The sequence below is a fragment of the Apus apus genome, chromosome 6 (assembly GCF_020740795.1).
Source record: "Apus apus isolate bApuApu2 chromosome 6, bApuApu2.pri.cur, whole genome shotgun sequence".
Classification (NCBI taxonomy): Eukaryota; Metazoa; Chordata; class Aves; order Apodiformes; family Apodidae; genus Apus; species Apus apus.
Window position 1 is genome coordinate 29,250,073 of NC_067287.1, and position 15,630 is coordinate 29,265,702.

Sequence of the window (15,630 nt, forward strand, 5' to 3'; positions counted from 1 at the left end):
TATAATTCAAGGTCTGAAATATTCATTCTACTCAAGCTACAGATTAATATTAAGCTCATATAAAGATGCCAAATGGGTGGTGAATAAATTATATTCATTGAAACTCATCTGAAACAATATAAAATAAATATTGAAAAACAGCAGGCAAAGGATCATGCCAAAGCTGTATTGCTTGTTTCATGTTTGCATCAGAGCACAACAGAAAGGCAGCTTTGGTTCAAAGTAGACACATTAGTTCACCTTTCCTTCATCCAGGAAGGCTTCATTCTATACAATCTATAAATCATAGTTAAAAATTTACTCCTTGCTTCCCACACAGTCATGGCACAAACAGTTATTGCCCCTAAAATGAATACATACTGTGCTTGCTCCAGATATCTAGGAGACTCCAGTCCCTACTCATCCCCCCTCTGCTGGTCAGCAGTAATTGTTATGCCCTAACAGTCTGAGAGCAAGCATGGAAAACAATTCATAGGAACCTCTCATTACATAGATAATAGAAAGAGCTCATTTTAAAACCTTACCTGTATACTTGGTTTGGGCTCTCCAGCTTACCTGAGTTTCAGTTACAACAACAGAGTGGTTTGCACCATTGAACTCTGTGATTCAGAAGAAACCACGAGTGCAGAAGCCTTGCCAAACCAAAGAATTAACAGCACAGCCCCTTCCAAGCTGGGATGGCATTCATTTAGCACAGAAAATCTCTCAGTTGCTCATGCAATCAGAGCATAGGCTGCCAGCTCAGTAACAGGTCAGAGACTTATTCCAGGCCGAATGGCACACAAAACCTAGACACTCCAAACTGAACTACATGCTTCCTCACAAAAGCTAGAGCATGGCTTCTCAGGTGGAGGTGCATCTATACACCCCCTTTCCCCCCAACCTCCCACCAAGACAACAGCAACATAAGCTTTTCCCCAGAGGTGCTGGGAAACAATAAGGTTCACCTGACTTAGGCATGGGAAATACTGCCCTCACCTTGGTGCCAGAGAAGATGGAGGGGCCGAGGTAGCCACATCCTTCAACAGGACCAGAACAGGAGCAAGAAAAGCATGGTGCCATGTTGACTGCTGAAGAGTAACTGCAATAATCTGCTGCAGCTCACCTCCCCCTCCAACGGGGAATGCACCAGCTAATTTACAAGCAGAAGATTAGTATCACCTGCGGCTGGGGATCAGCTGTGAAAGGAATTACTGCTGTATGGCTCATCCAAAGCACAAGGGCTTATAATGGCAAAACATGGTCTCACAGACTATTTCTTTATCTCAGAGATTTTTGGTTAACTGCCCTGTTCTCTCACCTTGCTGCCAGGTTTCAGTTGCTGGGCAGCAGCCAGGCATTAACACACTGGGAGCTGCTCCATACCCATGGGTAGTTCTTCAGCTCAACACTTGTCAAACAAGAAATTTAGTGTCCATTAAATAAAGGTCTGAATTTAAGACAAATTTGTTAAACTGCATCAAACACTGCTGGGGATACCACATTCATAAATACTTCAGCCTTAATTAGGTTGACCTTAATTAACTTTCAAATCTAGGCCATTTTAGCTATCCACATATGTTTAACACCATTCAGACACTAGGGAAAAAAAGATCAGGTTTTTTCCTGGGGTACAAACAGACAACCAAGTTACAACACACCAGCTGAGTCACAGTAGCTGCTTGTGTTGACACTGTAGCCCTTCAGAAATGTGACATCTGACAAGTTCGGACAAATATCTCTCCTTGAGGTTTAAATGAAGGCTTTGCCTCATGGCTGCTGCAGGATGGGAGCACCTGCAACATTATCTAAGCTCTTGGAAACAGAATTTTATCAAGCCTGAAAGATAACTAGAGAAATGGCCCCAGTAAATGCCTCCATGATAAAATTACTTGTATGCTGTGGAATGGACACCCCTGTCTCAGCCAAGCAAAGCTGGCTGGGAATCAGCTTACCTACACTGAAATAAGCCTCTTTTCCATGAAGCAAGTGCCCATGTGGCATCAGACTTTGGCTCACCTCCTCCCCTTGGGAAGGGGGACACAACCATGAAGGCTGCTTTGTGGTACCCCTGCAGACTCACACATTTGTCATCCAGAGATGTTCTAAGCCTCAGCATGACAATGGTTAAATGACCTGAGGAAAAGCCTGCATAATTTCCTCAGGCACACTGGCTCTGCCTGTAAGGATGGCAACAGCCTCCTCATCCTCAGCTCATGCTGTGCAACCTAAGGGAGCAGTTTTAGCACAAACTTGCATTAAAAGATTTGCAAAGCAGTGACTGTGTGGCAATTATTTTCTAAATAATTCAGCTGTCCTTCTGCTGCTGCACCTGAAGTAGTTGGAGAAAAAGCTTTTTTTTTTTGCCCCTTCATACAGCATTTTAAAGCATTTTTAACAGTGACCAGGTGCACTGCAGTACCTGAAGTTAATGATAATTCAGAAGAGACTTAAACTGCCTGTGGCTCATCAAGCCAAGCCAAGTGCAAGTGGGGGTGGAAAAGTCCTCTGAAGACACCTCAGTGGAAACCCTCCCATGATCACTCAGCATTTGCTGATGTCCTGGGTGCTGCCAGGAGCATGCAGCTCAGTGGGGACCTTTCCGCAGCAGAGACAGAGACAAGATAGAGTAGCAACAGCAAGTGTGAGGCTCCTTGGTGAGGCCTCTGCGCATCCTGGCCAAAAGAAACAGCTGAGGATGAGCCTGCACCAACATGGCCAGCAAAGGTTTTTTTTGCTCAAAAACCATTGCAAACCATGAACTGGAAGAAGCTGGATAAATAAAACCAGCAGGGATGGTGAGATGCAGACTCATAGCAAGGAACATGCTGTACTTGCAGCTTGGCACAACACAGAGATCTCTCAGCCTGCATCAAGGTGTGAATGCTGCTGGTGTAGCCCCGCTCACAGCTCACTGTTGCCAACGCAGAGCCCTTCGTAAGAATATTCTACTCATGGTGGGAGAGAGAAAGTGCTTTGGTTGTAGAAAAACTTGGATTTTCAGTGCCCCCCTTCAGCATAAAACTGTCTCAGCTAGTGTGACACCTGGGTAGTTTCACTGAAGCACTTTGGCCCCCTTTGCTCAGCTGTCATAGATTTTGCTGAATTGTAGCCTGCTCATGCAGAGCAGGGTCTCCAGACAGAACAACCTCTGGGGGAGAAAAATGTCCCCATGATCTCATCCTAAATGATGGGCTCAGATAACATTATATGAAGGGACCAGTAAAATTCTGTAACTGAAGCATTTTGGGCAGCTCTCCTTGTGAGCATCAGCAGATGCTTTGTGGCCTCCTCTGAGAGGACAGTATAGGCTCCCTTAAATGTTGGAAGCAATTCAGGTGCTGGAAAGAGGTCTAAATCCCTTTCACAGGACAAGTGAAACCCCCAAACTCTCTTGTATAATGTTTTTTGTTTGTGTTTGTTGGTTTTTTTTTTCCTTCTTACAAAAAGATTCATTGACCTGAAAGAACGATTACCCAACTGAAAGCCACTAGATTTAGGCTACCAGGCAGAAATCCTCACTAATCTTGACTAATCTTATGCCTGCTTAAACTCTGCTTTCAAAATTTCTGTACAATCAGTTACAAAACCACCTACATTCAAAATACAGACTGATGTAATTTATTACCTTTATCTCTCATTGTATCTCTCTCATCTCTCTTAAAGAAAAGCTTAAGCTCCCAGTTAAAACTCTCCCTTGAACTTAGTGGTTCACAGAAGATGGGGACTTGTGGCCTGCACAGGTAAGGGGTGCATTGCATTCCCAGGGAGAAGTTTGGTTCCCTGCTCAGGTCCCCATTAGCCAACCCCTGTGCTTTCTGTCTTCTTGTCCCTTGTGTGCCCAGCAAGGGCACCCTGCCTCATCTGATGGACACAGGAAGCAGAAATACTGCAGAGTGCTACTGCATTAATGACAATCCCAGCTCCCAGAGTCCACAAGTCCCAGGGGAGCACTTTCAGGAAAAGAGGACAAACCTCTTCCCTCCTTGAATGGGCACCACAAACAATGGCATTCCACAGCCTATTTCCCTGCCATCTCACACAAACCAACTACTCAGCAGGGACCCTGCAGAAATGAGGTGCCTTCTCAAAGAAGAAGACGTTGACTTTCTAAAATACAGGCTAAGACCTGAGGCTGCAAACCTTCCTCCCTGCCACCCTGTGTCCCTGCAGCCCTCCTGTGCCCATGCACTACCCTGTGGCACTGAGTAGGGCACGTGCCAGGCCCCACTGCCTGTCTGCCCAGGCACAGGGGCTGACCCTGCAGCAGGGAGGGCCAGAGGCACAGGCACGGCTGCGCTTCGCACAGTCTCCCTGACAGACATAACCACACTGGCAAGGGCACTAAATCCCCATCTGATGTCTCATCCCTTCTGGATGCCATTAGAGGCAATTTTCTGTCCAGCTGCCCTTTTTAACGGGATGTGCAGTTAAACAGATTCATCCTTTCAGCTTCACTCTGCAGAGCCTTCACTCTCCAACCACCACTACTCCTATTCTGGGGAATTACAGTGCTATCTGCTTCTCTCTAACAGGCAGGCACGTTCCTCAGAGAAGTAGCTCTTGCCAAGAAAAGTGTATCATCTAGAAAGCCACCTGCTCAGCTTTCATTCTTTGAACTCCCTACAATCAATTTGCCTTTCCCAGGAGAAGGTGCAACTGGTTTTGGTACACTAGGGAATAGAGGATTCATTATATGCTACAAAAGCACAGCCTGTCCCAGGGAAAAGGCTAACGTGCCTCACTGAGGGGGTTGTTGGGAGAGCAGCAGAGACACCCCAGGATCCCTGATGCTGACCTTCCAAATTTCGTTACACTGTTCCCGTGCCTGTTACAGTCCCTTGAACATTATCTTCATTTTCCCATCATGACAGGTTGCAATGTTAGTACCATACCAAACAAGATGTGGCACTTTACCTTCCTGGTAGGTCTCCATTTCCTCCCTGTGGCTTTGCTCCTGCCAGGAATGTCACTCTGCTCGGGATGGGACTGTCTGGCATTTACTATAGGGGGTCTCTTGCCTGGTCACCCCATGGTGGTGCCACAGTCCACCTTAGATCCCAATGTCTGAAGCAGTGAGGAAAAGGTCTATGGAGCTGAAAATCACCTCTTGTCCTCATTCTCTAGTTTTTGCAGATGTGAGAGCTCAAACCATTTAGTATCACAAAACATTTCTCAGTGAACAGCAGCAGCAGCATCTGCCCCTATGTCTTTACAGGGTAATCTGAATCCCCACAAGTCCACCATAATCTTCCACGGATTTTCTTGGTCACAGAACACAAAAAATCACTGAAGAGACACAACATTTGGCCTTGTACAAGTGTACACCTTGTGTTGTCACAACTAGCTGTCTTTTATACAGATAGAGGCTTAATTTCTCTTCAAGGATTTCTTCTACAAATACTTGCAGGAAACAGCATGAAGTAGGCACTGTAAGGATAAAACTAAATCCTCTCCTAAAGTGCACAGCTAAAACAGGTGGGACAAATTGCTGCCTAAAAATACCTATTTCAACACTGACAATAGAGAAAGTTCAGTTTCCAGAGGAGCTGCTACAGGCAGTGACTGCTGTGCCCAGGAGGCCACCCCAGTCTCTCCATCAGGCTGAGACACTGCTAATTGTGCAGCTTCTCTGAGTGGGAGCCCCTTTACCCCCTTGTGAGGAGCTCTGGATGGTCAGAGGGTTCCAGTGCACCAAGGCACTTGAAGCACTGAGCCTCTCTTGAGTGTCTCAGAGCACCGTGTCCCACTTGCCTTCTAGGAAAAGGCAGGCCTTACCACCACCTGCAGCTCGGGTGGTGCTGCACAAGCTGTTTTTTCTCACTGGATAGCTGGGAAGCAAAGGCCCCAGCATCTAAGGGTACCAAATAAAAATTCCTCACCAGGACTAAGGCTCCTTCCTATGCACACTGTTACTAAACACTATTTAGTCTATTTTCACATCCAATTAATATAAATAGTGTAAGGAATCAAAACTGGTGCCATTCTGTCCTCATTAATGCTGTTTTCTGACTCTACATTGGAGACTTTCTGTCCTTAATTCGATGCCTGGTAGAAATTTTTTCCTGTGGGCATTTGTGTTCATTTGATGTTAATTATGACCTTTAAGCACCAACAAAAAAATAAAAATCCCCTTGGCAACAGCCTCTATGCACAGAGTATGACAGACCACGGTGGCAGTTTTTACATAATACATCTCCTCAAGACCTGGGACAGACAATTCCAACTGAACCACGGCTGCAGATTTATTGCAAACACCTTGCTAGGAAATATCAAATTATCATCAATAATGAAACCAAGCAAAACAAAACAAAAATATCTTCTATGGAACTAACACATCCTGGCATGAGCAGACGCATCACAGTGATTCAATGGCATTAATTCTCTGCATTCATTGTGGCTCTTCCAACACACCCCACAATGGGAGAACACCACTGAACTAAAAATGTTTTTAAAGCACCCAGTGGCAGGGGCTAAGCAGGCCACAATGAGACATGCAAGTAGCAAATGGCAAACAACTGCCATTTGCAATTGCATGCATTTGCCATTGCCTAGACATGCAGGTCTATGTGTGGTTTTCCGTATCTCACAAAAAACGTCAACTGTGCCAACAGACAGTGCCCAGCTCACTGATAAATAGGCCAAGGTAACAGCTCCATCCCAGCAGGCTGCCTGGCACATGGAGCAGCACAGAGGAGAGATGAAGGCTCTCCCTGGCCAGCCCTGCCATGCTGCTCCAGGGCTGAGATCTGCTGACAGCACAGCCCAGGGAAAAGCTTTCCTCTGCCAAAATGGCAGATACAGCACAGCTCCAAAACACCAGAGAGGGACAGAGCATGGCAATGCTGGATGTTTTCACAGCTCCTGACCCACACATAGACCTAGGTTTGCTGATTCCTCCAGGCTGCTGGATTGCAGGTGGTCACTCATACACGTCCTGCCTCTGCCCTCTCCCTGCCTGCCGCACGCTAGTGCTGCCACTGCAAAGCTGCAAAACTCCTGCTGCTCTTTGCTGCCAGAAGCCTGCTCTGTACATCAACATCATAAATAATCATAGCAGCTCCTGCTGTCTGAATTATAATTTGTATCTCCTTTCTAATTGCAGTATGTGTTGCTGGTCCACCAGACCCTATCTGAAGAAGCATGCAAATCATTCAACTGCATTCCTCCATTTTCACCATATGTATTTCCAGACAAGCCAGATCAATACTGGCCTTTGTCTGCTTCTAGCCTCATCTGCATCCTGTAAGGAAATGCTTCAATCTCTTCACATATTTTAAATTCATCATTAAATACACTTCAGAGACCGAGGATAAACTATAGGTGTTCAGCCGGGTTAACTTTGAGAACTAATACTTTTGGGTCACAAAAGATGATCAGTTTTGTCAAACAAAAAATAATACCTGATACATTACAGCAAGCAGAAATATCTAGAACACTCTTGGTGACACACTGAGGCACAACAACTTTGTGATTTTGCATGCCAGAATCAAGTAAGACAATGTAATGAAACGCCACTTAAGAACAATTTACATCTGCAGCCAGAAACCACACTGAACAGCACTCCTACCTACTGGGCCACAGCAACAAGTTGCTCACACCCACTGTCATCAGTGCCACAGCCCCAGCCACCACAAACCCACCTAGCTCCAGGAGGGCTCTGATGGTGGGAGTGCTGCTAGGTCCTGGGGCTGTGGCTATAGAATCTCCTGTCCCCTGAGGGTTTCTCCTGCAGCCACACTAATCCCTGGGTCAGGGATGGGACCAGACACCATGGCCACCATGCCCCCAGGCCATGCTGAAGTCTGTGCAAATTTCTGTTGGTGGAAGCCAAGCCTACCACTTACCAACTTCCTCCATACCCAAACAGACTTTCACTGTCATTGCAGGGAGGGTGATGGCTCCTCCTGGGGGGGTCTCAGCCAGGCCTCACCCACATAGACACCTACAACCCATCATCCCTCCCCACATACAACATGCCAGCACACCATCTCCTCTCCATGCTCAATTACTTTTGACCTCAAGTATCACATTTGTTTCCCAACCCTACCAAATTAATATCTTAATAAATGAATGAGTCCCCATGCAGTTTAACAGGGAAAATACTCATAAAACCACCAATAACTCACACTTGCCTTTGCAATCATTCATTTTCTTCCAGTTTCCAGAGTAGTGTGGTGTGGACTGTGCACAGCAAACAGCTGTCAGACTTAACACTGCCACCTGCTCATTCGTTGTCTGCTGAGATTATGGTATCTGCACATTTTCTTGAAATTACTCCACAGATATTTTCTGCACAAGCAATTTGTTCATAAACTATTTCCAACAATGAAGGAGAGTAGAAAATCCTCATTTAAAACACGACCTGTTTGATCAGAGGCATGTTCATGCAGGACTCTCAGTTACAGAGAAACAGGTGGTGGAACAGCCTTTGCATCACATTTCTGGCCTGGTCACTCTCATCCCAGTTACTCAACTCAAATACACCTCAACATTATTTTTAAAAGAGAACACTTTTGTCAGGAATCTGCTGTGGAGAGCAAATGCAAGACTGCTCAACCTGCGCCTGTGCAAAGGCAACCTAAAGGGACCATGCCATGCTCAGTCCCATGGCAAGTGGTGGGGGCAAGAAGAGATTGCTCCTGCAGCCCCCTCATCTTTTTGTTGTCTGAAGCTTTCCGAGCAAGTCCCCTGCATGAGGCTGCTGTCTACCAGTATGGAGGCCAAGGAGGCTATGACCTAATGTTGTAGGCTGAACAGATAGGTGGAAGAGATGGATTAAAGCTCTCTGTGCATCCAATTATTTGGTAACAACCAGTTTTGGGAGATCAGTCTTGGAAAGAGGCTCACTTTGGTTGCACTGGGAAGTGCTATTATCCCTTCAAAAACAGGGAATAAAATGCACAAAAAATTATACATAAAGCAGCAGAACAGCCTGGTGCTTTAACTCATGCTGAGCTCAGGAGCAGGAGGGGGAAGGAGCCAGTCCTGCTGGTCATGCCAGCATGTGAAATTTGGCAAAACTGTTCCTGCTGATTTAAGACTACTCAGGTCTGCCAACAGCTGGACTATTTCAGCTTCTTCCTGCGCCTCATGGCTTGATTCCTTCATTTACATAAGTAAATCCAAGTGAAACCTCTGCATCCAACTTTCTCTCGTGGGCCCAGGAGACTCACACACAGGGAGAGGTCACACTGCAGCCTCGTGCCCCAGGGAAGGTGCTGCCGGCACCTCTCAGAGCCACCCACCCCATCTTCCCTTGTGAAATCTATAGGAACTTAACACCTTTGAGGTGGCTGCCCCTCTGCCCCACTTGACCAAAGGCACAGTTTGGTAGGGGTCAGACACACAGGCATGTGGACAACATAACTGTGAGCACTGGAGGAATGGATGCCCTCAGGAGAGGGGGGCAGGTCGCAGCTCAGCCCTCCTCAGGTGCACTGGCTCACCACTGGCCCACCTCAGTGGGCAGACACTGGTGTTACAGGACAGCCCAAACACAGTGCCTGGGTGCTCTCCTGAGGGCAGCAGCACACTCAAAGGGGTTTCAGAAATCTGTAACTTAATCTGTGCCTGAGAAGAAAATATCACCAATCTTATCTTACAGAAGAGAATAACACAGGGAAAATAAATACTGTAAAGATGTAGGACTCGGTGGCAGAGCTGGAACGAGAGCACTCAGGGAGATTCACAACTGTAGCTGCACTGGCAGACACGTCCCCGCACCAGTCCCTGAGAGTGGCTCTGATTTCTAGTTGCTAAAACACACTGTAAACAACTGCAAATACCTTTAACCACTTCCTGACATCACTTCCCCAGAAGTAATATAGATAATATCCACCCATTCAGGAGGGGCATCATGAGGCAAATCCTACCGTCACAGGGCCCAGAGGCTGTTGTGCCACTGCAAGAAGCCAGGCATGTCATGAAACCCTTCCCACACGGCCAGCGAGTCAGTTCTCCTGTGTATTGTTGCTGCTGATGCTGGATACGATTTTTCCATGTGTTCTCCTTCAAGGCTGAATTTATGTTACACAGACTGCCACTTTTTCATCCACTCCCAGTGACTTCAAAGGGCCACAGAGAAAGCTGAGATGAGCGTTTTCCGTCAGCCCCCTCCTCGTGCAGGAAGGACAGGGAAGGGAAACTGCTCCAGCTGAGGGTGCCAGGAGCAGTCCCAGCTGCTTGGGGCAGTCCCGAGTGCCCGAGGTTTTCCACTCCCTATATTTTGGTACAGAAAGCCATGCAGCATGACCTCAGCACAGGACACAACATGAATGCTAAACACGGTATGAGAGGTGTGTATGTGCATGCTACAGGACTGCTGTCCAGCCACTACCTTCTGGTTCTGCAAATACATGTGACACACCTTTCCGTATCAGCAGAGAAAGCAAGCCCTTCTGCGTGTAATTTTATATTCATTCGTTTATAACATCAGCAGAGAAAAGACCGAAGGTATTTTGCCAGCAGTTCCTGTACAGGCATGAAGACAGCCTTTCAAGTTGAGAAAATCAAGCTCTCTCTAGGTTTAAATGAAGCACCCGGAGGCAAGCCACTCACCCTCCCCGACGCAACCTCCCCTTCCGAGGGAGATGCTTTCCAAAGGCTGATCCCTGGTGCTAGGTGCTAGGCTGGTGGTGCTAGGATAACACTTTCTATCCTCCATCACTGTGAACACCTGCGTTGGCTGGTGCGGTGGGGCCGTGGCAGCGGGGCGGGCCCACAGGCCCGGCTCCTGTGAGAAGCCGCTGGGAGACACCGGCCGGCTTCAGGCCAGACCCGCCCCGGGCAAGGCCGAGCCCCTCCGTGACGGGGGATGCACCTCCGCAAGCAACGTGCTGAGGAGCGAAAAGAAGGGCCTGCGGGGGGGGTGGAAGTGGGATGTGAGAGAAGTACCTGTGCGGCCGGCCGGCTGAGTGAGGAAGGAGGGGACAACATGTCGGCCGAGGGGTGGCCCTGCAGGCAGCGGGGCCGCCGCGGGGCCGCGCGGGCAGGGCCGGGGGCGCTGCGTGCGCGGGGGACAAGGCGGAGGAGGTGGTGAAGGCCTCTCCCCTGGCGGGACCCCACACTGGAGCAGGGAAGGAGTGTGAGAATCTTTCCCCCTGAGGAGGAAGGAGCAGCAGAAACAACGTGTGACAAGCTGACCACAGCCCGCATCCCGCTGTGTGCTGGGCGGGAGGAGGGAGAGAAATCGGGAGGGATTGGGGCCTGGGAAGAAAGGCAGCGGTAGGGGAAGGTATTTTAAAGATCTGGTTTTGTTTCTCATTGTCCTGTTCTGATTTGATTGGTGACCTTTTTTTTTTTCTTTTCTTTCTTTCCCTGCCCAAGTCGAGTTTGTTTTCCCCATGACCGTGACTGGCGAGTGCTCTCCCCGTCCTCGTCTGGACCCCTGAGCTTTTATATTTTCTCCCCATCCCACAGGGAGGAGGGAGTGAGCAGCCGCGTGGTTCTTTGTTGCTGCCTGGGCCTAAATCGTGACAATGCTGAAGGCCAAATGCTGTTTATCATATAAATGCAACCCATGTTGAAATGAAGAAGGTAACCCAGGAGGGCAAAATGTGAACCTGCACATTTAGACCATTGGTCTGGGCTTTATGCCTTGCCTAAAACACAAAAGACACCCCTCTCCAGATCTCAAATAAGGCTGAGTATATAATCATCATCTAATGGAGAGACAAACAGAGAATTTAGGGCTGGATCTGAATAAGTATGGCAGGTTTTACTGAACTGGTATTTAAGGCATCTGTGTGATAGACTTTGCAATAATACAGTTCCTATTAGAGCAAGATCTTTTCTCAAGCAGCTTAGCCACTCTAACCCATCTTTATCCAAGTCTCACAGGTTACCTTCTGTGCTAAGTCACTATAAAAACATGGATCAAAGTTGTTTCATAGCTTTACTCTCTCAGTAAGGTGCAACATGAACATAATAGTGTTACTAAGAAGTCAAAAATAACTTAACACAATAGCTATATAAGATTATCCAATGGTCAAACTCTCAGTAATTACTTTTTGTTAAGTTCTGAAAATTAGCATATTCGTTAATAAAATTAATTTTAAAAGTAGCTTTTCAAAATAAAAGCAATGCTTTAAATAAATATAGTCTTTTTTATAACCATAAAACATTTAGTCCTGTTAAAGGTAACACAAATACTACACTCAAGCACAGTACTTAAAACAATTGAAATGAATGTTGTGAGAGCATACATGAGCATGACACTGGGAGGGATGAGGACACATTACTTCGTGACATTCTCTGTCTCCTTCCTACAGCAGAACAAGGAGGCATCCAATTCTCTGAACTACCCTAAAATATTACATGTGTCAGGATATTTGCAACTGCTGCACAAAAATGCTGGTACCCCACATATTTTTTTCCCCCAAGCTATTTCTCTGCATTATTATCTGTAACAGTTTTGCAGCCTTGCTTCAAATTTCTAGCACGGTGTGATTCTTAACCACAACAATGTAAGGCCAGATCCTGCTTGCTTCATTCAGCTGACTTCAACATCTAAAGCAAAAGGTGGCAACCATGATCTGACCACTCACACCTCTTGCAGTAAAGTTCACAGTTTATAAAATCTGTAAAACCCTCGTCCCAGTACTGGCACCACTGGGTGTTTCAGAACAGCCTAAAACTCACCTTCAGAGTTCATGATCACCAAAGGACAATCACAGCTCTCCTCGTAGCTAAGGGGCTGACTAGCTATGTTCATTACTGCACGAGTTCATGCCTATCAGCAAAGACTGTATCTGTCCTACAGATCTACAAGATAGCAATGATTTACTGGAATGACATAAATCAGCTAGTTCTTGCATTAGTATGTGCTATCTGGGTTTATCCTGAAAAGTAGTTTGCTAAAATTCAGTGAAACATACACTTCAAATCTAATCATAATCTATCCATCAATTCTGACCATTTAGTATCTTCTTTATGTGGTCTGAATTGTTCATTAAAAATCAAGTTCAAGATCTTCAGTTAACCACTGCTTTTGCCCTCACAAAAACAGCTGTCAGTAACGTTTGTTGTTGTATCTTGTTTGTCTAAGCAGCGTAACAGCAATGTAACCTGTAGATTAAATGATAAGAGCTGGAGAGTCAAATAAAGCACAAAAATGATACAAGTACTCCCTATTTGTTTTGATCTTCAGAATGAACAGGCCTATTCAAAGATGACAAAGGAATAAATTAGCAAATGGCAAATGTAATGCATGAAAGGTGTCTACAGGATTTGCATGTGCACACAGGCACGTGCACACAGACAGCTCGGCTTCATTAGAAATCTCACTACCAGAGTTTAACTTAGATAAATTAACTGCATTAAAATACTGACATTGTGAGGATTTTAATACTATCAACACCCTGTAGAGGGCATTCCTGTGTGAATTTTTAAATGCTTTAAAAAAATAGTTTAGAGTTATTGACATCTGTGACAAGCGCGACAGCTCTGCCTCCCCTCACAGCCTCCCGTTCTCATCTCCAGTGTCCTTCTCCTGGATTGCCTCCAGGCACCGTTTTGACTTGGCATCCGTGTGCCCACTTCCAGCTTTGCTCAGTCCACACGACAGGCACGCCAGCTGGATCTGCTTCATGTTCTCCAGAGCTTCGTTCTTGGCGTTCTTCAGGAGATCTCCTTGGCCCTGAGGATGCACAGACAGACACGCAGGAGAGAGTCAGGGATGGCACACATGGCTTGAGGCTGAAAGCAGCAATTCTGCTCTCGTGTCTCTGACATATTGTTTGATGCTGTGGAACAGGTCCCAGGTCCTGTCTCAAATCCCCTCTGCCTCCTTGTGAAAACCAGCCCCAGGGGAAGGGACTGAAGCCCCTTTTGCAGCCTGGTACCCAGCTCAGCAGCCGGCATAGTGGGGAAGGTCAGTGAGACAGGTGCCAGACTCCCCCCATGGCAATGGCCGCATGTCCCCAGCTGGGGGTTGCCTGTGACCTCTGAGAACATGGTTACCCACCCTTCCTTGCACCTGGATTTGCAGGCCCTCCTTTAGCAGAGGTGGGCCAAACCATGCACTTTTAGGAAGCACAGCACCCCTGCAGTGCCACACTGTATCCCTTCTGAACCAGGTGAATAGGAATAAGAGACTCCAGGAGCAAAAGCCTCCTTCGGTGTTTTCTCAGAGCCTGTAAAGGTGAAGTGACTAACAGGATGTCAATCCAATTTGTAACTATCAAGAAAAATGTATTACATGAAATTTCTATTAAGGAGTTGGTGTTCAGAAATGCCAAAATGAATATTTATGTAATATTGGTATCTCAAGTGCTGCAAAGCAACAAGATTCTGATGCTGGAGGATACAAACAAATAAAAGCCAGGAGATGCATCTGGTTATTAAAATTCAGCATCACTAAGAACTGAGCTGCTCTTCTCCTAATGGCCCCCAAAGTACAGCTTGAAGTACATCACCCACTGCAGCTGGTTATATGCATATGCAGAAGGAATACCTCTGCTCACTGAAATGTCACATTCACATCCCTGCAACCTAACCTGTCCTCTGCAAACCACAGGATCTCAGAGGAAACAACAGATATTACAGCAGAACCTGGGGCACACAGAAAGGGCAACTGATCACCAACTCCTTCAGTTTTCAAAACAAACCAGATGTGCTGGAGGAGTCACAGCAGGACACCTTCCAGCAGTGGGAGCAGCTCTCTGCTCTCCCTTTTCCCAGAGCCAAGAGGAAGGATTTATCCCACACCAATGAGCACAGTTCTCTTTTTGCCAGTGCCTGGCACTGCACTTGCGCTGCCTGAGCCCCTATAAACAATGTTGACAAGGAAGAAACAATGATGCCTTGCAAAAGTCGTGCTGCACTGGTAAACACCACGTGGGAAACCACATCAGCCAGGGATGGCAGCCAGCACCCCTGATTGCCTCATCTCCTGGTGGCATGGATTTGTCCCTGCTGAGCAATGCAAATCACTATCCAGATGCTGGGGATCCAGCTCAGCGTGTGAATAACAGAAAGCCTTGGGACTGCGTGAGCAGCTCTGTGCTATTTGGTGTGAAGTTCTTTGAAGAGATTCGTATCTTGGCAGCATGAGGCTTATGGGAAGACACAGAAAAATAAGCTCGAGATCCAGTGAGCAGACATGGTTTGAAAAACAAAACAAGAATAATTTACGCAGCACATATTTCACAGAACTGTGATCTTGCTTTTAGGACAGAGACTGATCTTATGGTTAAAGGCAGCAGGCAGGAATCCAGGAGCCCCATGTCTGCCTCAAGCACCTGGCATGCCCCAGTCTCCCTGTCTGCACACAGCACAGGAATCATGCTGGACTGTATCAACAGGGACAACACACCATGGCAGAGGCACAGAGATCCAACATCAGTATCATTAATGGCATATTGTTAGCAAAAAGGGTGGAAGCTTCTTCACTGCACAAATGCAGTTTTAAATAATTTGGTTTTAGGGTGAAAGAGATCCAGCTGCTGTGGGGCTGCTCTTTTTTCTCACCACACACATGGGACTGAAGACAGTAAAGGCTGCACCAACATGCAGACAAAGTCGGTGTGATGATGCTTTGCAGCCTTAACTTCTCTAAGTCAAAACCTGGCACCACGTATTCATGCACAAGAACAGAAAAATCCCCTTCGCACAAGGAACAACTCAAAACAGCCATCCCTACAGCACCAA

General features: G+C 46.7%; 1 protein-coding gene across 2 annotated transcripts in view; it reads right to left on the reverse strand.

Moving 5' to 3' along the window:
- Nucleotides 1–11,861: 11,861 nt before the first annotated feature.
- PLCL1 (phospholipase C like 1 (inactive)) overlaps nucleotides 11,862–15,630 on the reverse strand; it is a 190,015-nt gene continuing 186,246 nt past the window's right edge. For both annotated transcript variants that reach the window (XM_051623427.1, XM_051623426.1), the window contains exon 6: nucleotides 11,862–13,618. In XM_051623427.1, the coding sequence (XP_051479387.1) occupies nucleotides 13,436–13,618 (183 nt within the window). In that variant the 3' untranslated portion in view covers nucleotides 11,862–13,435. The remainder of the gene's footprint in view (nucleotides 13,619–15,630) is intronic.